General features: G+C 35.0%; 1 protein-coding gene across 2 annotated transcripts in view; it reads left to right on the top strand.

Annotated features, from left to right (window-relative positions):
* The window catches only part of LOC149963239 (ABC transporter G family member 20-like), a 31,815-nt gene extending 18,044 nt beyond the window's left edge, over positions 1–13,771 (top strand). For both annotated transcript variants that reach the window (XM_090170521.1, XM_090170522.1), the window contains exons 5-11: positions 138–281; positions 1,480–1,821; positions 8,492–8,666; positions 8,734–8,849; positions 9,825–10,161; positions 12,485–12,571; positions 13,554–13,771. In XM_090170521.1, coding sequence (XP_090026647.1) covers positions 138–281; positions 1,480–1,821; positions 8,492–8,666; positions 8,734–8,849; positions 9,825–10,161; positions 12,485–12,571; positions 13,554–13,765 — 1,413 coding nt within the window. In that variant the 3' untranslated portion in view covers positions 13,766–13,771. The remainder of the gene's footprint in view (positions 1–137; positions 282–1,479; positions 1,822–8,491; positions 8,667–8,733; positions 8,850–9,824; positions 10,162–12,484; positions 12,572–13,553) is intronic.
* Positions 13,772–25,598: the final 11,827 nt, after the last annotated feature.

Here is a 25,598-nt window from a genome sequence, read left to right as displayed (position 1 = left end):
TTCTCATCACACATGAGAAGGCTCAGAAACCCGCCATATTGCGTATGTGTTAGTTGTCATAATATCTCAGAATATTGTGCGAAAATGCTTCATCGTTCGTCTTCTTTGCAAAATATTATTTCACCCTTTTTTTTCAGATTAGTGCTATGAGAAATGGCCGAATACTTAAAGAAGCCACTCCAAAAGCTTTAATGGATTCATTTGGTGGCCGTAGTTTAGAGAAATGCTTTTTCAATTTATTTTATCAAGACAGTACCACAACGGAAAACAATCACCAAATGGTGAGAAACTGATTGATCTTAAAGTTGCATATTTATAGCGGATCTTTTAAATTATCGCACCAGATTTAACAGAAGCGATGTAATAACTAGTGCAATTTAAATAAGATTGAATTCGTGTGGCTAATGTACTAAATTAGACTACAGTGCGCCAACCGTGAAATAATTATTCCATGGTAGAAATGTTTCTTTCATTCAGATGGGGTAAAGATAGTTTCATCCACTGGTATTTAAAACCATGATACGGTAATCAGAGCCCTCTATTTCTTAATGTTTAGTATGTTTTCATCGTATTACGCGACATAACTTGTCCTGGAAATTCGGCTTTTTAATTTCTAGGGTGTAGCCAAACGTTGCCATACGTAATCATGATCTAGCCAATTTGGCGGTTTAAGTAAAATATATTTTGTTTGACTTCTACGTCATACATTCAAGATTTCATGTTTTCGGGTCAATTGAAAGCGGAAGTTTGTCTGCTATAATTCAAATTTTCTATTTGGAATAACTTATAAAACAAGTAATATTTTAAAATGCCATTTTGACAGTGTTGAGAAAAATACATAATCTAATAAAATATTTAAAAAAATTGGGTGCAGGTGCAAGGGCGTATTTAAGGGGGGTTTGGGGGTTCAACCCCCCCCCCCGAAATGCTGATGACTGGGGGTGTCTAATAAAAGTCAGTGAAACCTCCGTCAGCACCCCTCCCCTTGAAATTTCTCCCTGAAATAAAATCTTGGATACGCCCTTGTGCAGGTAGACCTTTAACCAACAGTTATAATAATTAATTTAAATTGAGAGCTTAGAGGTTTTCCCTTTCACAAAAATGTTCTGAGATAATCAGTAATAGCGAGTGTTTAAAGCGATTGACTCGTGTGGCATGAAGCACTTTCCAACACCATTTACGCAATTCAACCTGGGCACTTGAATTAATGGTTTTAAAACTGACTTGGGCCATTGGTGGTGTTTAGCTAATTATTATTGTTCATATTAGTTTGAAGTCTAACAAAATTCGTTAATCTAAAATTTCACCGGCGGAAGATAATAAACAGCACTCATACATTAAAACATATTTATAAATTTTTGCCCTATCATATTTTTCCAGAGCTCACATTAGAAAGTAATAAAATACAAACCCCAGTGTGGCTCTTCAATAATTGCTCAATCTTAAACTGCCTCTGAAAAACTTCAAATAAATTTACAGCAAACCGAAACTGGCCTCACTAACACATTAAACGTGGGCATTGCTCGTGGCGATGCAACAGTGGGATTAATAAAAAGACATCAAGTGAAGACGTATTCGGCATATTTCTTGCAGCGAATCCTGGTTTTGTGTGGAAGAAATTTGATATTATTCAAGAGGAACAAGCCAGAACTAATTTTCCAAATATTGACCCCAATCGCAACTCTCCTTTTTTATTTTGTTTGCGTGGGAAGCCGACTTCACGACATTCCAATCTCTGTCGTGAACGAAGATTGTGACATCAGCCGCAGCAACTTAGGAGAGACATTTGTCAAGCACTTGGACAGGAGTCGTGTGTCCGTTGTAAGTATTTAAAGAAAAACGACAATTTTAAAAAACATTTACCAACGTCGAGGAATAAATTTTTATTAACTTTTCGATCAATAATCAAAAATTTATGAAACTTTAAGAGTGAAGAACGTCATCTGCCTCGAGAAAGAATCGATCCCCCAACCATTTAATTATCGTCCGAACACCATTACCACTAGACCATGGCAACCCCGCAAAGGCCTCCTACGTCAAATGTTCTGTTGCGCTCAATTTATGTTTTTTATTCGGTTGATGTGCCGTAGCTTTCGAGGTCTCTGTAGTTCGTGGCATTGGGGCGATTATTAGCGCCGCCGGGATTTTTTCCTAAGAAGGCACCGATGAATTTAGAGGCCCCCCTCTACGCAATAATTTCAATCGATAATTTCACGTTTTTTCTTTTAACTAAACTCTCCGTTTTGAAAGAGTTCACCGTGTTTCTTATTGCAAAATTATGTGAAGCTAAAATTATACTAATTTTTTAACTTGTCCCCCAGTTTAACCAACATTTAGATATCCAATATCCCCAATTAATAATAATCCCTTATTTTATATATTAAAGTCGTTTTACTCAATGAATGACACTCTACGATTAGAGCTCTTCCCAAATTCATCAACCACTAACATCGGATGTTCTTTTAAATGATTTGATAAATCTCGATTAATGAATAATGTGGCCAGGTTGGAAAGTCTATCCTCTCGCGTTGCTGTCCGTAGACGAGTTTCAATTCTATTCAAAGAACTGAAACTTCTTTCAGAAATAGTATTGGCCGCGGGAATACACAGAACAACTTTATAGTACTTAACTAAGTCGGGAAAGCCACCTTCCATCGTCATTAGATAGTGATAACAGTCTGTTACGCTTTTCAAATTTTTCGATTTTATTAAATATCTGGCTATTTTAATTTGACTTTTCAATGAATCTAGGTCGAAATTAAAGCGAATGTATATTTGACAGCGGGCTAGGACGTCATTTTCTACGAGAAAGTTTTCCGAGTCGGGGTCAGACGCAGTTATTCCTTTAATTAGGCTAATATTTTCTAAAAATTGGTTTTTCATTTCTGATATAAATTTATAGATTATTTGGTAGTAAGTGGATCTCAACTGTTCATTTAAGGTCTTTGCTTCAGTGTCTCGGTTTCCTGTTTACACGTTACCACACTATGCTTTATTCTTTGATTAGGATTATTTTTCGTTTTCTTAAAGCTAAATCTGTAGTGTTGCGATCGGGAACCGTGATTAAAAGGGATTCTGCTAACTTAGAAGATTCGTCCCAAATTAAGTCGAATTTTTCGGGGTTCCTTACTTCCTCTAGGGTAGTTATGGTAGCTTTGCAAATAGCGATAGCTTCAATTAGAACGACTCTCCAACTTTGTAAATATTCCGACAAGGAGTTGGTAAAACCTAATATTTCATCTAAAGCCATAATCACTAGGCCGCTTCTTCGGGTTTACCATTTTCTACCATGTTCTCCAATGCTAATAGAACAGAATCAAATCTACTTCTGAAGTAATGAAGATCTTTTTTTTTGCTCCACCACCTAGTGTCGCAGCTTTGTGGCATTTTAAGAACTATTTCGTAACCCAGCTCTTTTTGAGAATTATCCAAACATTCACTCCTAATAAATGAATTGCTTTGGAAATTATAGATCGCATGAACTAGTCCGAGTAATTCCCTAACCGCGACTATATTGGAGCGGTATTCACCCAAAACTAAATTTAAACGATGAGCATAGCAATGGACGTACAGACAATTTGCACCTACTGCCTTGTCTATTTGACCCTCAGCCCTTTTACGTGCCCACTCATTACACTGGCCCCATCATAAGTCTGAGCAACGCAATTTTCAATTTTCAGTCCATTCTCCGTCTAAATAGTAATTATACCCAAGCTGATGCTTTCAGAGTCGAACTTATGCAAATCTGTGTATGCTAAAAATCGCTCTACTACGCCAATTTCCTGTCTAGTATACCTAATGCAAACACTCAACGGTTCTACTCCCGCATTATCTCTAGTCTCATCGGCAATTACGGAAAAGAAACAACCTGATTCAATAACCTCCTTTACCATCATTCGCCTAACAAAATTTCCACTAAAGTTAATCAGCTCATTTTGGACAGTGATATCTATGTATTTAGTATTATTTAGCATACTTTCGCACTTGGATTTTAAGTCATGACAATTTATTTTTAATAAATCTAAAATGTCTACGAAATTGCCCCTGTTCCCATTTTCTTGGGCGCACAGTACTATTATCTGCACGTGAGCAGGTACTCTATTTCTAGCAACGTCTGTTTTATGATGCTGATCAACCTGACATACTATTGAGCCTCGAGATTTCGATTCCAAATAGTCCGAATATTTTTATAAGACTGTTGGTGTAAAGATTTAGTCAAAGTAAAGTGTTTTTCGAACTTTTTTGTCCATATTTTTCCAGTCCGAAAACCCCTCAATAAATCCCGTATTTCTCCCACCTAAAAAATTCCAACAACAAAAACAAGAAACTTTATCGTTTGCTACAGAATATTCGAGCATTTGGTATTTGGTGTACCAAGAAGAATTGAAGCCTCGGTTTTTACCACCCATTAGGGTTTTGGGAAAAGACGCAAGGTTAGGTTGAACCGGCAGACAATCCTTATCTAAACTAATATCTAAAGCAATTACGTTTGAATTGTCTATCTTTGCACTCATGGCTCTATTATAGGATTCAACCAAAATTTCCGATGACTCAGAATTTAGAACTTAGCCGGACTGACATCGACATTGGGTAAAACGTCAACAACATTTTTTTAACTGTTTTCAGTCTCTGTGAAACCTAGAGTCTCCCCTGAATCCAGTTTATTTATTTTAGCTGACAGTTAAAGAAATCGTTCTATTGCGTCTTTCTGACTACTAGCTATGCTCGCTTCTCTCTTACATTTTGGGCGTTTTTGGGCCCCCGACATAAACTTTCGGGAACTTATTCTGGTTTTAGATTTTAAAGTAAAAACTCCAGATATTACACCTTTTAAAAATGATACCACTATAGTCTTAAAAAAACTAATTTTAAGAATGGTACCCACCTCGGCACCACCAATAGTTTAGTTCAAAATATCTAGCTACTAAAAGCTTGAAAAAAGCCAACTAACTATATAAAATAAGCGCAGTACGGTTTCTTTAAACCTCTAGGAGGTAGAAGTCGGCTCCTGCCAAAAATATTAAAACAAAACTGACACTAAATTAACTGACTGGGGAAGACTCGAAATGTAGGGAAGTGCTTCGAAAAAGCGCACAATATGAAATTAAACTCTGGTAAAAATAATGTCTTAACTTCGTTGAGATAAGAGTGACCACCGGCCTTTCGAACACGTGACCCAGTGGGCGGATCACAAACCCCCAAATAAGCTGGAGCTTTCCAGTTTAACCCCCCTGGTGGAGGCCCACCCCTTGGACGATATTGCGCTTATCAACAAACGACATTATTGACAACACGGTAGATCTCGGACGAACAGGTGTCAGGTGCGGGGGCCCCCTTTCTCGATTTGCATCTTGTGGGGGGGGAGACATTTCGCTCTTTGAACTTGCCAGGAGGTGGAGGGGAGCTAAGGTCTGATGTAATTTTTACGTTTTACGATAACGTGTGCGGCTTATGGAAGCAGCTGTTTTTCCCCGAATTACAATGATCCCCCTTTACAAATAAACTCAGAATGTTAACACCGCTTAACCTACCATTTTAGGCTGCAAGGGGGCCCCTGACGGGGCTTGTTTTCTAAAGTGGAAAGCAGGGATTACCGGCCGTTCAGGAATAAAAAACTGGTAGTCAACTAGTCATCTATACCTTCTCAATAGACTAGTCATCTTTTCAATGAATTTTAGGGCCCAAGAAGGCACCTTTTTCGTAAATTGTAGGCTTAAATTAGGCACCTTTTCTTAAATTGGAGGCCCCAAGTAGGCCTATAGTTCATAAATTGGAGGCCCCAAGTAGGCCTATAGTTCTTAAATTGGAGGCCCGAAGTAGGCCTATAGTTCTTAAAATGGAGGCCCTAAGTAGGCCCAAAATTTTGCAACGTAGGCACGTGCCTACTTGTGCCTACCGCTGGCGGCACTACGCCGATTAACCAAAGGTATTGTGCTCGGTTCTACCTCCTGCCAGTTAAAATGATCACGCTAGAAGTTAAGCGCAGTTATTAATTGATGAAGTACATAAAGGATCATATATGGCTATTTATCATAGGTTTATATTATATCATTTAGGACTAAGTGCGATTTCAGTCCAATGTGCTAGTTAATTTCAAACGCCCTAGCCCTTCATCATCAGAGAAACACTTGCGAAAATTCATCCGTAGCGGAGTGTGAAATGGAATTGAAATCACAGCCATCTAATAAATTTAAACAAGACAAACGAGGAAGTAAAGAAATATATAAAATTATATATACGGTACTCAACGGCAAATTAGGCCAAAGTTGCAGTGCCATCTAGTATAATCTATTTGACGATATCAATTATAAATATATAAACCTAAATTACCTTTAAATTATAAAGGTTCTGAACTTGTTTTAATAGCGATTGTGACGTGTGGGAAAATTCAGTCATCTCATTCAGGGGATTAATCAGGGGCGTGATAGGTGTAAAGTCCACGTCAACGGGGGGATACTTGGCGGTAGAGACGGGATACCTGGGTTGGAAGTATGACATTATCACATTGAGGAATAGGTGGTCGTCCTCATTGGCCCACCACATTATATGCCTCTCTGACACAAGGGATTACAAGACTACCCCACTAGTTCCGGCGTTGTTCTATTCTATTATTAATAAACATGCTAAAATATCTTCTTACCGCCCAAATATCAATCTCGATCTTCCAACAGACCATGATCGTCCTAAGCTATCGATTTTTCATAGTGACCATGCTATTGCTTATAAGCTCCTTCGGAAATTAAATGTCAATCAGCCCGCGGGACCTGATGGATTACATCCCTTTCTCCTAAAATGTCTTATCGCGTCACTCGTAGATCTTCTTAATCATATTTTAAATCGTAGTTTTAATACGGGATTTTTACATTGATCGTGGAAATTAACCATTCTTACTCCAATACATAAGTCTGGTAGTCGAATTGAACCAGGGAATTTTAGAGTTATCGCACAAATCAGGTTTCACTCTTAGATAATGTCTTAAATGATATTGACTTTTTCACTAATTGCCAACATTGATTTCTTCCTGGAAAGTCGTGTTCTACTTACCTTTTTGCGGCAACAACTGACTGGACAAAATGGTTACATTAAGGAAAACCTGTCGATGTAATTTTTTGGACCCCCAGTAAATCTTTTGACACGATTCCTCATGACGGATTACTTGCCGTTTTAAACACCACGAGAATTACTAATTGTGCTCTTCTTTGGATCAAGAATTTACTGGTTGGCCGTCCCCAATCGGTAGTTCTTTAAGGCTTTTCTTTTAATTAATATTTTCATACGAGGGGAGTACCTCAAGGAACAGTGCTCGGTCCACTTCTGTTCTCCGTTATTATAAATAATTTTCCGCAATCAATTTCACACGCGACGCCTTACCTGTTTGCCGACTTTACGAAATTGGCTATGCCGGTTGTCGCTTGTAGCGATTGCCTCAACCTACAGAATGAGCTTGACCAACTACATGTTTGGTCAATAATCTTGGCACGAGCTTCAATCCTTTAAAATCATTGGCTCTTCACCTTGGAAGCGCTAATACACACCACTTCTACCAGTGGCGTAGACAAGGGGGGTTTCTCGGTCCAGACCCCCATTGGTCATACCTTTGACTGTACTAAATTTGCATCCCCTTCTCGACGAATTTCTGGCTACGCCACTGACTCCTATTAACGGGTCAAATATAAATTCATCTACCTCGGTTTGTGACCTCGGAGATTCAACCGACGATCGATTGGTTTCTTCTTCCCATACCTTAAAAATCAGTAAGCGTATTAGTTCTATCACTGTTTTAACTCACCGGAATTTGATTTTGGCTCCGAAAAATTTATGGGAAATTATTTACGGTTCACTTATTCTAGCCAAAGTCAATTTTGCGTCTGTCGTAATAAAGCTCTTGGACTTGTAGACCCAGTACTTCAACATCGCATAAATGATCTTGTTATATTCACGTCTCCTTAAATCGCGGAAATATAATCTATTTTGTGAAGTTTTTGAACTATCTTCCAATACACGTACAAGGGGTCATAAAGCTAAATTAGTGAAACCTCTGGTTAAAAGCTCGGTGCGACATCGCCATTTCACTTGCCGAGTAATCAATGATTGGAACGCTCTACCACTTGAGATCCTGCAATTCATATCTAAAACAGTCTTCTATTAAACGTGCATCTATCAATATAATATTTGAAGTTCTACTCCTCTTATTTTCCAAAATTAATTTTAATTAGCTTGATTTGTTTATCATATATTTCTTTTTTTTTTAATGTAGTTACCCATTCTTTGTTCGACATGTTACAAACCGCTAATAAGCCCACTGTGGCTTAGTGTTCTTTGCCATTGTACATATATAAATAAAATAAATAAATAAATTAACTGGCACATTGCATCCAAATCATAATAAGCCGTATTTTCGGGTATAATTGTTTTAGAAAGTTAGTGGTTAATGCAGGTAGCTTTCACTAAATGCATTATTATATTTTTTGGTCACACGCTATATTTGCAGACAGTCGCCAGTTTTAGAGACGCATACGATTCTGTTAAAATCGGTAATTCGTGGGCTTTCCTTCACATCGGGAAGAACTTCTCGGATTGCTTAAAAGGGAAGTTGCAACAACGATTGAACGTGGATGAAATGACTTTGAATTGTAGTACTGTTTCCTGCTATTTTGATTCATCCAGTGGGTATTTTTTACTGTTTTACAGCTAGTCAAGAATCTATAAACTTAATATTGTTGAAAACTCTAGATCAACAAATATACTACACACTTTTACATTCATTTTTGAAGTCGTATCAATCGTTTTATGAAGAGTTATTGGATTCCATTAACAAAACGAGGATGGTTGCCAGATTTCCATTAGACGTAAGTGTGTCATTATTTGTTTATCTTTTCAGGTTTTTATGGAAGCGTGTATACTTTATTGGAATTTGATTCAGTTAATAAGGTTAAAAACTTAAGATAACTCAAATCTTCTGTGTCCGTTACTATGATTTCCCATCCTCAATGGAACAATACTTAAAAGATATAATCAACGCAAACTGACAAAATGATGATGTTCATTTAGGGATTTAAGGTAGAAAAGCTCCTTATCTTGCTCTTGATAATGGGGGAAAACAGAGGGCTCGCCGGGAAACGCATGCTATCTCTCTCCCAGTAGGCCGAGAATAACATCAGTAAATCCTTAACGCATAGCTACTGCGGACAGATATTCTAAGTTAAGGATAAATCATTCTTGATATTACTTACTTTTACAATGTCATCTATCATAGACGGAATGCAGTAGCGGGGCTAGGTGTAGGTTAAGGTATGCTCTAGCTCAATTAGTATTTCCAAAGAGCAGATTTTATGAAAAGGGTCAACATTTTCTTTTTATCAATATAGGTACACCAAAACTATTTTAAAAATCATTAAGACCCAATAGTATTTAACTACAAAAGGTTAATTTTATACCTTTAAGTCAAAGATTAGTCTTAATATGAAAACAAATAATATTATTAGAGATTTCAAGTGTCAAAAAATTCTGCATTTAACCTACCTTAAAAACATTCCTAACGCCGCTACTGACAGTGTTAAATTTTTGTAATTATCCCTTTAATAAGGTACAATCGGTTAACAATTTATTTAGTTAACGATATAAATTTTAATTCAATTCGAATAATAATAATTCCAGACAGATGGCACTACGCATTTGGTATCTGAAACCGGTCGTCCTGTAAGAAATTATCAGTTACTCAAAAATTCTGATTAAGTCATACGTATCTTTAAACATATAATAGTAGGCCGATTGTCTTATCACCGCAAGATTTTAGAATAACGTTTGTTTCATTGCTGCTTTAGATGTCTTCCACTATTTACGGGTCTCACGATACAAATGCAGGGGACGCCATGATTCCTGGAATCTTGATGCTCCTAATCAGTGCCCTTTCCGCTGGTTTGACCGTGTCCAAACAGCTCAACGAGAAGAACAGTGGAGCCCTCGAAAGGATTCAAATGTGTGGCGCTTCGAAAGCGGACACGCTCTTCTCCACCTACGCCACTGAGATGTTGAAAATCATCACGGGTGCCATTTCAATGATGGTTTTTATATTCTACATCTTCAAAGTGCCACAAGAGGGCTCTGTCGTCCTTCTGGCCATTTTGACGACATCGCAAGGGATGCAAGGAACAGCATTTGGTGAGATGCACACGCGCACCCATACTTACTTTCATGGTAGAAATGAACTAGCTCACCAAATAAGTTTCCTTACCGTAAATGAATTTCGGCAAAACATCGATAATGATAATACATTTTTGGTTTTTAAAATTTAGATAAAAAATTTAACAGAGGAAACACATGGATATCAAATCAAAACTATCAATTTAGTCGAAAGCTCACGCCTTATAAATAAACATTATATATTGAAATCCATGTAAATTTTAAATGAATCAGAATAAAATAATTAATATAGAATCAGAATACTTGATTTTTTAATATTTATTTCTAATAAAATAAAATAAAATTATATTAAAACCTTGAGCTTTCGGACCGTGATCCCTCTTTAAGCCTAAAAATTACCACCTGACTCTATAATTATTAATTATTTTAATCTAATTAACGTCATATCTCTAAAGGTTTTTTTAATAAATGACTTTAATTGAATCATTCTCCATGGATCCGTTTATAAATATTAATATATATACAGGGTGTCTTAACTTGATCTGCCTTGGCGTTTTTCTCAAAAACTCTAGTTGCTAGAAATGTGAAATTTGAAATTTTTAGAAAAATCGTGAAATTTTTCACCGTTTTGCAATACAAATCCGTGCGCGACTAAGCATATTTAGAAACGAAGCACGGACCATCTCGGGAGTTACGAGTTGGAACCCTGCGATGATTATATACCGTAGATCTTCTTCGTTAGTGACAGGCGTTTCATACACTTCCTCCTTGACAAATTCTCACAGGAAAAAGTCCGGCGGTGCGAAATCTCGTGACCTCGGAGGTCATCGTACTGAACCGTTCTTGCCTTTCCATCGCCCAGGGAACTAGTTGTTAAGGTACTGCACGACGTGTCTTTCTTGTTGGGCAGGTGCACCGTCGTGCTGGAACCAAAGGCGTGGGACGTCGACTAATGGCACATCTTCCAACTCGTCTGCGACTTCATTTTGTAGAAAGGCCAGGTAGTTTGCCCATTGAGTCGACGCGGAAGAAAAAATGGCCCAATAACGCGATCTCCCAGAAGACCAACCCAGACGTTTAAACGGAATTGTACCTGATTGTGTTGAGGAAATCCCCAGTAAGAATTTCCTCACTCCACATGTGGTTATTTTGGCACTCATCGGACACAAGAATCAAACGGAGGAAATCTTCGTTTCCGTCAGCCATAGTACAAAACCAGTTATAGAAATCCAGCCGAAGTCACTGATCACCAATGTAAAGTGCTTGGTGGAGCGTGGCATGAAATGGGTGATAGTTATGACGGTCAAGGACACTCCAAACGTAATAGTTTGACAAGTTCAAATCAGAACAGGCCATTCTTATGCTTGCTCGAGGGTAGGCGATGACTGTGTCTTCCATGTTGATGTTGTCATGGCCAGGTCCGCAGAATCTGTGATTAACGTTGCCTTCGTTTTCAAAGTCACGGACAGCACGGAGGTCAGTGTGGTAATTTGGACGACTGTCCAGGACAGATGATGAGTAACCCGTTTAATGCTTTGGCGGTGCACGGGGTATATAAATACAACAATCTGATGTCAGAATACAACATTTGAAATAATCGACTAGCTTCACATGCATTTCGTTGAAGATCTCCGTAGTATAATTCGACCATCCTGGACCGCTGTTCACAGGTATAACGAGGCATTATTTTTATTTTGCTGGAGTACGTTCAGAGAATGATTTTAAAACGAAGCTGTGTCTCTTTAAATACTAAAATGGAGCCACACTTTAAGCGACTGAGTAGTGCAAAATAAAAAAACAAGTTGGAAATTCAGTTGGCTAAATTAGACGGTTTCGTCGACTTCTTGCAACATTCTTGCCCAAAATAAGAATTCTACTATTTAAATTGAATTTTCTCTAAAAAATTATTAAAAATTATTTGGCTTAAAAAACAGTCCCTTTTTTATCTTTACAAACATACGATCATTTCAAATTAGATAGGTTTCTCTAACTTTCTTTTTCATTAGACGTAAACCTTTTTGGGTACTACCAACTAGTTTGTTTCATGACGTATTAGTTCAAAGAAATATTGTCCGTTTTTGACCAAACAACTTGTTGATTGAAAATTTTCGTCTATCACCTATCGTTCAAAAAATAAAAATTTCAAAACGGTGAAAGATTTCACGATTTTTCTGAAAATTCTAAATGAAAAGGGTCCTCCCCGAGAGACTATATCCGGATAATTTCACATTTCAAGCAACTATAGTTTTTGAGAAAAACGCCTGGGCCGATCAAATTAAGACACCCTGTATATTGATAATTTCGTTTGCATCAGTATATATAACCTTAGAAAACTTAATAGGTATTTTCTTGTCAAGCATCTCTGACAGTGCAACTGCTGGTATCTTTGCAATTTCAGGATATATGACTCTGAACTTCATTGCTTGTGGTGAGTGTTTGTTTCAGTCCTTTATAACAGTTAGAAACGGTTGTTACCTCTTAAAATATAAGATCGGGTTCAATAGAGGTACTCCATATTCACCTTACTGTGATTAATATATAAATATATATTACTAATATTTCACGAGTTAGGTATTGGTTTTGGCTTAACTGGATCATTAACTCTTCCTCATCTATCATTTAACATTTAAAGCAAATCTTTGAGACCGATAATCATAAGTAAAGAAGCAGTTTGACAGCAAGTAATTTATCTTTTATATAAAGTATAAAAACACTAATAAAAATAAATAAATGTATCCAAAATTTATCCTAAATGATGTTTTCATACATTGCAACAAAGTAAGACGGTACGACTTCAACATAACGATGCTTCTGTTTGAATATTTCATGAGGGAGAGAAAGCCCAACTAGATTTTAAATATGTCGGTATGAGCACCAACCCTTACACATTTATCGTTAAAATTTTTAAACAAACGATTGTGAATAACGATTTAACCATATTTCATTAAAAAGGTAAATATTCCATTAACAATGATGTTATATTTTGAAACCTACTCTCTTCGCGTTGTCTACTTTAGATATGTACATTAAATTTACTTTTTGGGTGCCGATTTATCCTACGTTGAGTGATGGAGTAAATGGTTTTATATTGATGTAGCTAACAATGTTCGTAAAAAGGAAATATACTACTATCTTTCAAACACCTACGATAGCAGTCGTACGGATTAGGGTTTGATCAAAATGGCGATGTCTTGTGGTCGATAATTTACAATATTATTTTCCAATATTTCGACGGTTATATTTAGAAAGAAATATTACTTTTTAGTATTTAAATTAAACTGTTTCAGATACGTGAGTTTCGAACAAATTAAGCAAAAAATGTCTGTTTTAAGATAAATATTACATTCATTCATTCAAAGTAAAGAAGTTCTAGAAGGTAAATTTTAAGTGAACTAATATTTTGGTCGTAGGTGTAATGTGGCCGTTGGAAGCATCTCCTGCTGTTCTAAAAAAGATGGTTTATTTCCTTCCGATGACGCTTCCCAACTTAGCTTTCAAAGCGATTATGTTCCAAGGAATGGGACTGGAAAGTTCAATAGTGTGGTTGGGTTTCGTATCAACCCTTGCCTGGTTCTTCGTCTACATGGCACTTTCTTTGCTCATTATGAAGCATCTGAGATGAATGAATAGAATGCATTTTCTGGTGAAACTCTTCGAATGTTTAATCAAGGTTTTCTGCCATTTCATATCGCCTTGTATTCATTGAAACTCGGTCATCTAATCGAGGTAAAAATTGGTAATCGGGCTCAATTGTGACTGAGCCGTATTTAGTTAGAACAAATAAAATTTGTAAATTTTTGACGTGGTTTTCGAATTATTACATCGGAATATAAGTTAAGTTGTGTCTTCAGTCGGCAGCTTAGCTTAAAATTCGCTCTCCCTACAAGGTAGCTACAAGTAGTAATCGCAACTAAGTTTCATTTTTCTACATGGTGCTATCGAAAACCTGGAATAGGATCGCGGGACTTTTAGAGCTGGGGCTATCCATATTGTTTCACCTAGGCATGCAACCAAGGTTCTTGGAATCTAACGAAATTTTGTGTACGTGTTCATAGGTCAAATATATGAATGTTTGTCAATTTTTGGGTCAATATAAGAATAATTGAATTTATTAGAGAATTTTGCCGAAACACTCGGATTCTGAAAGTGATATCTCGGAAAACGGTACCCCTGGACATAAGCGCTAATAACTCTTGAACCATTTGTGTTACCTACTTGAAACGTTGAGGGTTTATAGATTTGTAGGTCTGGAATCCAAAATTGGCTTTGAAAAAAAATCCGTTTTTAGTTTTGTGTGTACATTTGCACAAAATTTAAAATAAATTTGGGGTGGGGTATATTATTTATGATATAATGGGTAAAAATGCAAATGATTTGATAGAAAATAAATAAACATGGATTTTATTGATAAAATAATCGTAAATGTGATAAAAATCATGTGTTTATCAAATTGATAGAATGAGAAAAATTGTACCAAATTTTTAAATAGTTATTAATTTTGATAAAATTTCATAAAATTAATAAAAATATTGATAAACTTTGATAAAATTTCATAAAATTAATAGGCCTAAGTCCTCAAGCGACTTTTCCATTAATAGATTTATAGAACAAAGTGAATAAATATACCATTTGACTCAACTATCTAATGTTATTTGCACAATATTTTGCCAATGGAATTCTATTTATTATTATATTTATCTTTATTCATTTTTACCCATTTTGATCAAATTGAAAAAATTGATCCAAAAGTGTTCTAATATATCGATTTTATCAAAATTTATACCATAAATTATTAAATATATCAATTTTAATTAATTTTATAAAATTTTATCAAAATTAATGACTATTTAAAAATTTGGTTAAATTTATCTCATTCTATCAATGATTTTTATCACATTTAAGATTATTTTATCAATAAAAACCATTTTTATTTATTTTCTATCGAATCATTTGCATTTTCACCCATTTTCATCAAATTGAAAAAATTGATTAAAATTTGATAAATTTTATTTTTTTTTCGTCAATTTTGATCAATTGTTTCTGATTTTTTGCATTTTAAAAAATTTTAATGTTTTGGAAATTTAGAAATTTTCAAAATCCCATGTTATTTTCGGTAAGGAATTTTCCATTTTGTGTTGTCAAAAACATTTTCGGTTGCCATGGCAAAACTGATGCCCGTTGAAACTTTTCCTTTTGAGAATTTTCATGATTCATTAAGGCCTACTTAACCCCCGAGTTTGAAAAAAATCGGTGTGTTACACCTCGGGTAGTCTCGTTGTGAGTAACTATATGACACTTTTCATTTTCACTTTCTCCAATAGAACATTTGGGTAAAAAGGTTTCATCTGTGATTTCAAACTCTTCCATCCCGAAGAAAAATAAAACATGAACGCTACGTCGATAAAACCAAGGATTCTCTAAAAATATAGAATCCTTGATAAAATGAACTCAAAAACATAACATGAAGACGATGAAGTGGACGGCGGTATGATAGTTTTGTGCGAAGACGCAGAACATAAGTTGAAAAAAAAAGAAAAAATATTAAAAATTCAGGTTTTAGTTTTTAGTCCGTCAGTTGAAAACGAAACCTATACCACAAACTAGACATATATCATTAGAAAGATGTGCCTTCGGGGCATTAGAAATGGGGTTTGATTTAATTTTAAAAGTTGGACATCCTGACCAGATATCATAAATAATATACCCCACCCCAAATTTGGACCAATTTGGGATTCCTGACCTACAAATCTATAAACCGTCAACGTTTCAAGTAGATAACGCAAATGGTTCAAGAGTTATTAGCGCTTATGTCCAGGGCTACCGTTTTCCGAGATATCACTTTCAGAATTCGAGTGTTTCGGCAAAAAATTTCTAAAAAATTCAATTATTCTTATATTGACCCAAAAATTGACAAACATTCATATATTTGACCTATGAACACGTACACAAAATGTTTTTAAGGAATTGTTAATTCCCCACGACGATATAAAATTAGACGAACGAAAAAATTAAGCTTAAACTTAAATAAATTGCGTCCGTCACATCGATAGTAGACCAATTAAAATTTATTTTGTAATAGCGATGCACCGATATATCGGCTTATTTTTCTAATACCGGTATCGGCCAATATTGGCCGACTTCAGACTCGCTTAAGCAATATTCTGAAGAGATAAATGTTAATCCAATGTTAGTAGATGTTCTTAAAAGCAATAATTTTCAACCACATTATCAAATGAGCCGTCGGAAAAAGAAAATATAATTTCAAGGCCAAGATTACCATTATTCCAGTTAATAGAACCCAAATACCTCGTAGAAGATTTACCTACATCCCTAAATATGAAAGAAGCACAGGAATTAGAAATATAAACCATCCGAAAAGAAGGAATTAAGTTCAAAAACACGTTTAAGGAAGTTGGTCTTTCCTCTGAAGAACCTGCTTACAAATATTACTATCGATTGGGTTGTTTGCGAGGGGCTAACCACTCTTAGAAAGTCTGTACACCGGATTACGCTTAGATTACCACTGCCAAAGGCAGGGACTTCAAAGATTACGCGTAATCCCATTAGTACAGTCAAAGGTACGGCTCTGTACACCGATTACGCGGAGTGATCATCCCCTCGGTTGTTTGTTTATGCGTGAATCTGGGAATACCGTTTTTATCAGCTTCTCCAGACCATCTGGTTTATGACAATGATCTCAAGGAATTGGGTTTGGTTGAAATAAAAACTATAGCAAAACCCAAAGAAAGGAACCTTAAATTTTAGAAGCCATTGAACCAATAAAAGTAGATTTCTTAAAAATTGAGAACGGCGTTATAACAGTTTCCAAAACCCATAATTACCTTTACCAGGCTCAAATGGCAATTTACTGTTTACAATGGTGTGATTTGATGGTTTATAGAGGAAAAGACATATTTATAGAAATAATTAATTTTAATGAACTAATAAGAAAATATTCTATGCTGCGAAAGCTTGCCTCCTTTTATTTTGATTTTTTATAGGTGACGAGCATTAGTTGTGAGATAATTTTAAATTAATAATAGGCTAAAGTCAAACGTTTATAAACTGCTAACGTAATACTTTTTAACTCAAAGTCGAACTGATTTAAAAGAACTGTGATGCATAAGAGTCGAATATATTAAAAAAATGTTTGAACTGAAGTAAATAAACTTGGGTGTTTTAAAAACTTTTATTCTTAGGCTCCTTTATCTAAACGTGGATCATCCATAAAGTTAAATAATGAACAACACACAAACTAAATTTGGTCTTATTTATCATGCATAGATTTAGGAATCGTGTATTTCAGTATCCTAAATGTTTTTACTTTTGTAATTATACGTTCAACATGTATTCTAACTCTGTCTTTCTCTCTAGTTTTCGCTTTATTTTCTGCTGATAATTGCGTTTCTTTCTTTTCCAAAAAACGGTGAATATTCAGAGTAACTCCCTTTTCAACCAATATGTCTTCTATCCAAAATTATCGGTCAGTCATTACAGGGTCACCAGGTTTTAATAAATTTAGAAGGCCTGATAATTCTGTTATTTCAATATATTCAGTTAAAAGGCAATGGCTCAACGGTAAACAATGTTTCGAATACCAAAGTTTTTTAGTATAGCCATGTTCTATGAGTGATTCTAAGTAGAAAACCGCGTTTCCCACATTTCTATTGTGGTTCAGCGGGCGGTTATTTCGATGTTTATTTATCCATATTTTTCGCTTGAACCACTTGACCGATTTCGATAAATGATATGTCATATGACATATAATAATATTGGCAATTATGCAATGAAAATATTTGCATTGAAATATAAAATTAAAAATGCAATATTTGGTTATTTTTAAGTGGATTATTAAATTTGTTTAAAAATTAAAAAATTGTGCTGCTTAATATACATAAACTATCGGCAATTTTAATTCATCAAACGTCAAAATCCCGTTAATAAGGTGCGAGTAATTTATTTTATAAAATAACCCGACGACCCTTTCGCCAAATACGACTTTTCATACTTTTTTGCGAATATTTTATAGTAGTTATGCGCCGGGAGGGGGGGACTTCAATAAGTAATTGCTCGCACCCTAATTATGGGACTTTGACTTTTTTTGGCTTAAAATCCAATTTATTTAAATCTTTAACTGATTTTATAAACCTTTAATTTAAAAATAATCAAATATTGATTTTTATATTTTCTATTTAAACACGATTATTTTTTTCAATACATTATCGGTAATAGATGACTATTTGTGAGAAAGCCGAGATTATTATCTATCATATGACATATCATTTATTAAAATCGGCCGTGTGGTACTAGCGTAGATTATTGTAATTAAACCCCCAATTAGTCGCTATTGGCTACCCATAACGGTTCCCGACAAATGGGCCCTTCGCAATTTATCTTTTAGCCGCTACTAGAACCTTATATAAATTCTGCTCCAAGTGGTTTCCGCATTTTCAGTAGATTTAAATCTGTTCTGTTCAGAGACTGTCTTCGGCTTACTTTATTGATGGTTGCAGGGATGTGATCATCTACTTATTTCGATCCATCTTCGCCGGCGATTGGAGCTACACTCTTAGAAAAAATGATCCAATGTTTCTCCAAAATTGTACAAAATAGTCCAACTTTGGATCATACGAGTAAATGAAATCCAAGTTTGCTCTCTTAAAGCCAAATATGGACTTTTTGAAAAATTAATCCAGTGTTTGTCCAAAATTGTACGAAATATTCCAACTTTGGATCATACGAGTAAATGCCCTCTTAAAGCCAAATGTGGATCCTTTAAAAAAAACGTGTCAACTTCAAACATTATAAATTTTATTTCAAAAACCAGATCGTTTAGGAACAGCGGCAGGGGGCAGCACCGATAGAGGGAAAAAAACAGATGACGTTAGAAAACGTTGTTGTTTTTTAACGATGGTCACCGCATACTCTCTCTCTCTCTCTCTCTCTCTCTCTCTCTCTCTCTCTCTCTCTCTCTCTCTCTCTCTCTCTCTCTCTCTCTCTGATCTTATTCGAGAGATAGCGCGTTCAACCAGCACTTTATTGGAAACAAGCGTCCGCGTGGCTAGAGATCGGCGTTTCAATAAGAAGATATCTAATTATTTATTTTTATTTATAACCGCAAATTATTCTTTGATCGACATTTTGTTTTGGAACTTGGAAAAATCACTACGACCTATATCTTTAAGGTAAGTGTTTTTATACTTAAACTTAAAAATTCTGGGTTACAGCGCAGTATTAATTTTAAGCTGAAAACTATGTTACTGACAAAAAATTGAAAATGCTTCCAATTTGTAACAATATTCATCAAAGACAGGTCCAAGAAACCTGTTTAGTGTATGCTGGACATAGCGAGTAGTTTGTTCGTGGCGACTCAAGTTTCCCCCTTTTTCGTGAAGGTTGTGAAGGGGGACATTCCATTGGTCATTGTACAGGTAGTCTGCACGCGGAAACCTTCGCGTCGACAACATACCACCCCCTAATTGAGAGCGTGGCGCGAGCTAGTTGCGCGCATACCGTCATATCTAACTGGAATCTAAATGGTCCTAGAGCAACGTAAACGGAAATCGTCAATGCGTGTCGTACACACCGGGAATGAGCAGTTATATCATTGCACTATTAGTACTAGAACTTATATTCTTCCAAGGCTGCAACTAAGTATAGATTGGCTCAAGAACCATAATCTCATAAGTAGAGATGGACTAAATTTGAACCATTTTTTCCAAGATGGCCGCCAAGATGGCCGCCATAACACCCCCCCCCCCAAAAAACACCCCCAAAATATTTTCCAAAAACAAAATTTTTGTCCTTGGAAAAATTGAAAAAAAAATTTTTAATTTAAATCTCTAATTTCACCTTGAAGATGATCTTTGACCTCGACGCTCTAGCACTGTCCACCACCCCTTAGCCTCAATCTATCAACCCAACAAGTTTGGTCACGATCGGACAAGGTCGGCCCGAGATATCAGCGGTAATATGTAACAGCCCCGATTACGTCAACTTATTTACTTTTGGTGTCACTTTTTTCGTTTTTTCGTTTTTTCGCCGTTTAAAATGCTAATTAGTTATTTGCGAGATGGGGAAACGAATTCGCGACCTTCGTTTTATACCCTTGGCAACTTTTGGCCCCACCCAAAATACTTTAAACAACTAATAAACGTGTCTAAACTTGCGATAATAACTATTTCTATAAATAATAATTGTTTTTACATTTAAAAGTCAAAGGATATGTGTAAGCGTAAGACGTCTCAAAAATCGAGCTCTTTAAAAGTTACAAAAATGAAGTTATTTATGGGGAAACCAGAAATTAAATGCAAATCGCCTAACGAGAATCCTTGTTATTATAATGAGCCATGTCGCAAACACGCTTTTAATTTCTTTGATAATTTAAACTTTAGTGTTAAATGCTGGATTTGTCAAGAACAATATCTTGACAAGACAATTTTTAAGCAACACTTAATGGATCACTTATCGAGTAGTTATAAAAATCAAATTCGTATTGATGTTTGCGATTGTCTTCATTCAAAGAAACCAGAATATACAACCAAAGAAGAAATATTAGACGATCAAATTATTGATTATTTGAACGAGTTTAACGTAAAACATCAAGAATGGCTCGACGAGTTTGTTAATGGTAATGGAACTCCAAAGAAAATTCATCGTTAAAAAAACAACTGGTATTAAGAGTGAAGAAACTTTAAATTCAACAATGAAATCAAATATTGTATTTCCACCGGACTTTGTCATGCCATCTGATGAGCAGATGGAAGCTATTATTTTTTTTCAAGAATATTGTAAAAATAATCAAATTTTAACTCTTAATCAAGTTGAAACGCCCATTGAGGTTTTAGAAAATCTGGAACAAACTTGTCAAATGATTGAAAATATGTGAATAAATATGTTTTCTAATAAATATATTGTGCTTATTTTTTTCCTACGTAAAAATAGATAATTTAACTCTTTCGTGTTAAGGTTTAGCGTGGTAGATCGGTAGCGTTGCAGGACGTTATTCAAACAGTCTCAAGTTCAACTCCCAATCCTTTCGATCTATCACGCTAAATCTTTTATTAATATAAAACGAGATGTCGCCCAACTAAAACTGTCATTATAAAGATGTCAAGTTTCGTAGTATTTCTACCTTCGAACGCATCACCCGATATTTACCCGGAAAATACGCCTTTTAACTTTTAAGTACAGTTATCAAAACCTTTAAATTTTAACAATGAAAAATGGGCTTGCTCATTAGCAGAAATAATTCTTCCTGAAACTTATTCGAATATAACAAATGAGTATTCGCATTTCCAAGTAGGGCACGTGTCAGATGTTATTTCACCCGAAGAAAATCAATGGGATTATATTAAAATTGAAATTCCACCCAAACGTTACGAAGGTGATCTAGACAGAAATAAGAATACTATTCCAACATCTCTTCAAAATAATATACTCAACGAGTTTGCTAAAACTATTGAGGCCAATCAAACACTTAAAGGAAAAATACGAATAAATACGGTAAAAGCAGATGAAAACGAAGACAGTTCAAAATTAAAAATACAGTTACAGAAAGATGTGCAAGTAAGAATACCTCAAGCATCGCCACTAGCGTCTGTTCTGGAATTTCGAGAAAATGATTTTGTCGACAGTGATTATCTTTCTAATTATCCACTCTCGAATCACGCCAAAACTATTTCTTTAACTTACGCAACAAATTTTATCGAAGTACGAATTAAAAAAGCGTTAGTTGTGAATAAATATCAACAAAAATATTTACCACGACAAATTCCCGTGGAAGAAATACAATCACAACCCAGGAGGAAAAAACAGAAAATTAACAAGAAACCGAAACTAAAACTAAAAGTGAAACAAGAAGAAAAATCAAAACTTGAACCAAAAACAAATTTAGAAGAAAAGTCAAATTTGAAACCAGAAGAAAATCTAAACAACATTTTACCAACAGATCCTTTAATTCCAAATATTAATGGAGACGTCAACCAACCAGAAGTTTTAAATCCTTCAGAAGAAAATAATTTACCAAGTTATCTCCCAATACCAGTTAATCTACCATCTCAGCCTGTTATTAAACAAATACAATGGAATAATTACGCAATTGTGTTTGAGGCGGGCAGATATGAGGGAGAAAGACAATATAATAATGAAATTCAACCGTTCACATTACACTTAATTATACGCGATTTATTAGAACGATGTAAACCAAGAGAGTTTGATGGATTAAAAACCGCGATATCGTCCGATGATGAAAATAATTTATATTTTAATTTAGAAATACCGGTAGGGATGGAAATTAAATTTCAAAATCCATTAGCAGATCTTTTTAAAATTCCACCAGACACTTATTTTACGGGTATTCAAAAATTTGGCCCGTTAAATAATTTAAATAATATTACTTTTAATTCGCGTAACAATTTTATCGACATACGTATTGAGACTACAAAAATACCGCAATTTGAGCAGGAAGATTGGGCTTTCTACTCTGTATCAATTATCCAACCTTTTTTATTTGAAGGTCAGAGAGATGATTTTGGAAATATTATCCCATTATCTTTGCATAGGCAATTAAAAAACGAGATTCAACAAGCTACAAACTACCCCCCTTTGAATCGGTACGAAATTAGTTACGCAATCGAAGAAATAAATCGAGGTGATTACTTAAGAATTTCATTCCCTCAAGATCTACAGATAGCCTTCACCGGGAGGTTAGCAAATATTTTTAATATAAACGCGCCAGAATTTCAAAATGGTGTAATTAGCAGTCAAAATCCTTTAAAAGTGTATGAGGAAAAATTTATGTCAGATGAGGAATCGGTTATAGATTTTAGATATAATAAACATTTCCCAATTGAAGCCCCTAACTGGGAAAATGACAGTTATACGTTTGAACGTAATTATTACGAATCTGATAAGGATTTAAGCGGGAATTTTATACCGTTATCTCTTCATTTCAAAATTTTAAATGAACTTCAAAGATATTTTGATTCGCATATCTCACTTAAGGCTGGTTTTTTTATTTTCAAAGAAAATGGAAATTATTATTTTCAAATTGAATTAATGAGTGGCTTGGAAATTAAAATATTTGGACCTCTAGCAGACCTCTTACAAATTGAGTACAAAGTAGATTATATCTCCTCAGTTTATAAAAGCAAAGCATTAGACCCACTTCAAATTAGATTAGAATTAGATAATACGGTTAATTTTATAATTTTTCGAAACGATTTAAACAGAGTTGAGAATAGTCGACGACAAAAACGTGATATTGATTTCCCCAATTACGAACATGGTAAAAATAATAAACTAAATGTTGTAGACAAATTTCATTGTCGAATTCCAACTGGTGTTTACCACACTATTGATGATATTTTAATTGCGATGAAACATTCATTACCACATCAGAGTTGGGCTAAATTCGAGTTTAATTTAAATTCAGATTCGACAGTTTCAGTTAAAGGTGTGGGTGGAAACAGTTTTTTAACCTTTCCAATAGATAACCCCAAACTCGGGCAAATGTTAGGTTTTTCAAACAATCAAATTGAAAGACCTCTTTTTAACGAAATAGGTATGTACCCCACAGATCTCAACCACGGAATATCTGGAATTTATGTCTATACAAACATTATACAACCTGTAATTACAGGCCACACTAATACGCCCCTGCTGAGAATTATCAAATTAAACGAAAATAAAAATCGAGCACAAGTTGAAAGATTTCATTTTTTAGACTATTTTCCAGTTCTCTACGATCAAATACAAACTATAGAAATTTCTTTAAGGTCGGATTACGGTGAACTCCTGCCATATAAAACAGGCAAGACTATTATAAAATTGATATTTAAATGATTGGATTCTTAGTCTAAAGTACACTTAAAACAAGCTCATCATGGAAAGATATTATCATCATTATGTACAAACAGGACGCGGATATAACGTCTTTCGAGGAAGCCAATATCAAACTGGTCGTGGATTTGGGTCAATTTTTAAAAGTTTAGCAAGATTCGTAACACCTCTTTTTCGACCCGTAGCTAAATCACTCGGTATTCAAGGGTTGGTTATGGGGAAGAGAATTATGGATGATGTCGTTGCGGGTCAAAATTTTAAGGAGTCTTTTAAAAAAAATAGTAAAATTGCCGGAACAAATCTTTTAAATAGTCTCGGTGATTCCATATTAAATACACAGAAAGGCTCTGGAGTTCGGAGAGTAAAGAAGCGCAAATCAAAATTACGCAATAATCAAAGAAAACGCAAGAGAACAAAAACCGATTTTCTTGACTAAACATTATGCCTCAATTTGAATCTATGTGTTCGGAGTTGGAGCTTTTTAACGAACCCCTGATTAATGGCAATATTGAGGGGAATAAATTTGTAGATTATTTCCCTATAGCTCCCTTGTCTAATGCTACACAGATTGATTTTTCTATCCCCGGGGGAGATTATTATATTGACATGTCAAACTTGATGCTTAAAATTCGAATTCGTGTTAAAAAAGAACAAAACGGGATTTTAATAGATATTCCTGCAGCCGAAAAAAAAGTATCCCTATGTAACCTTCCATTGCATTCTATTTTTAGCCAAATAGACGTGTTTATGAATGAGACTTTAGTACAATCTAGCAACAACTGCTACCCATACTTAGCATATTTAGCAACAGTTTTAAATTTTGATAAGGGAGCCAAACAATCTTACAAAACCGCCGAGGGCTATTACGAAGACGGGTTTTGCGACCCAACGCTAGCGTTTGACGATGTTAAAAAGGATATAAAAAATAATGGAATTTTAAAAAGAAGTAAAGATATTGCGGGATCGAAAGTTTGTGAATATATGGGTAGACTTCATGTAGACTCTTGTAAAATAGACAAATTTCTTTTAAACAAAGTTAATTTAAGAATTCCGATGAATTTATAATTATTTCCCATGAAGATGTTAATAAGAAATTTAAATTGATTATCGAAGATGCGGTTCTTACGGCTAAGCATATTCTCGTTAATCCAGATCTCCAGCTGGCACATAATGCGATATTGCACAAACAGAGAGCTTTGTACGATCTAACACAAACTGTTGTTAAAACTCTGACAATCTCAGCAGGCGCGAGCGATTTCGTGAAGTCAAATATTTTTTTAGGTAAAATTCCAAATCGGGTAATAATCGGAATGGTAAACAATTCTGCTTACAATGGGTCTAGTCGAGAAAATCCCTTTCAATTTAATCATAATAATCTCTCGTTCTTACAACTTTCATTAGATGACCAGAATATACCAGAGACTGCTCTAACTCCAGATTTTAATAAAAATCTCTACACTAGGTCATATTATTCACTATTCTCGGCAATGGATTTAATTGGAAATAACTCTGGTAATTGTATTGATTACGAAAATTATAAAAACGGTAATACATTATTCGCGTTTGATTTAACTTACGATTCCTCGGCAAACTCTAACAATCTCTCAATTGAA

Source organism: Leiobunum rupestre, chromosome 1 (assembly GCF_980474605.1).
Source record: "Leiobunum rupestre chromosome 1, qqLeiRupe1.1.hap1, whole genome shotgun sequence".
Taxonomy (NCBI): domain Eukaryota; kingdom Metazoa; phylum Arthropoda; class Arachnida; order Opiliones; family Sclerosomatidae; genus Leiobunum; species Leiobunum rupestre.
Note: the sequence above shows the minus strand (reverse complement) of the source record. Positions and strands in the feature narration are given on the sequence as shown.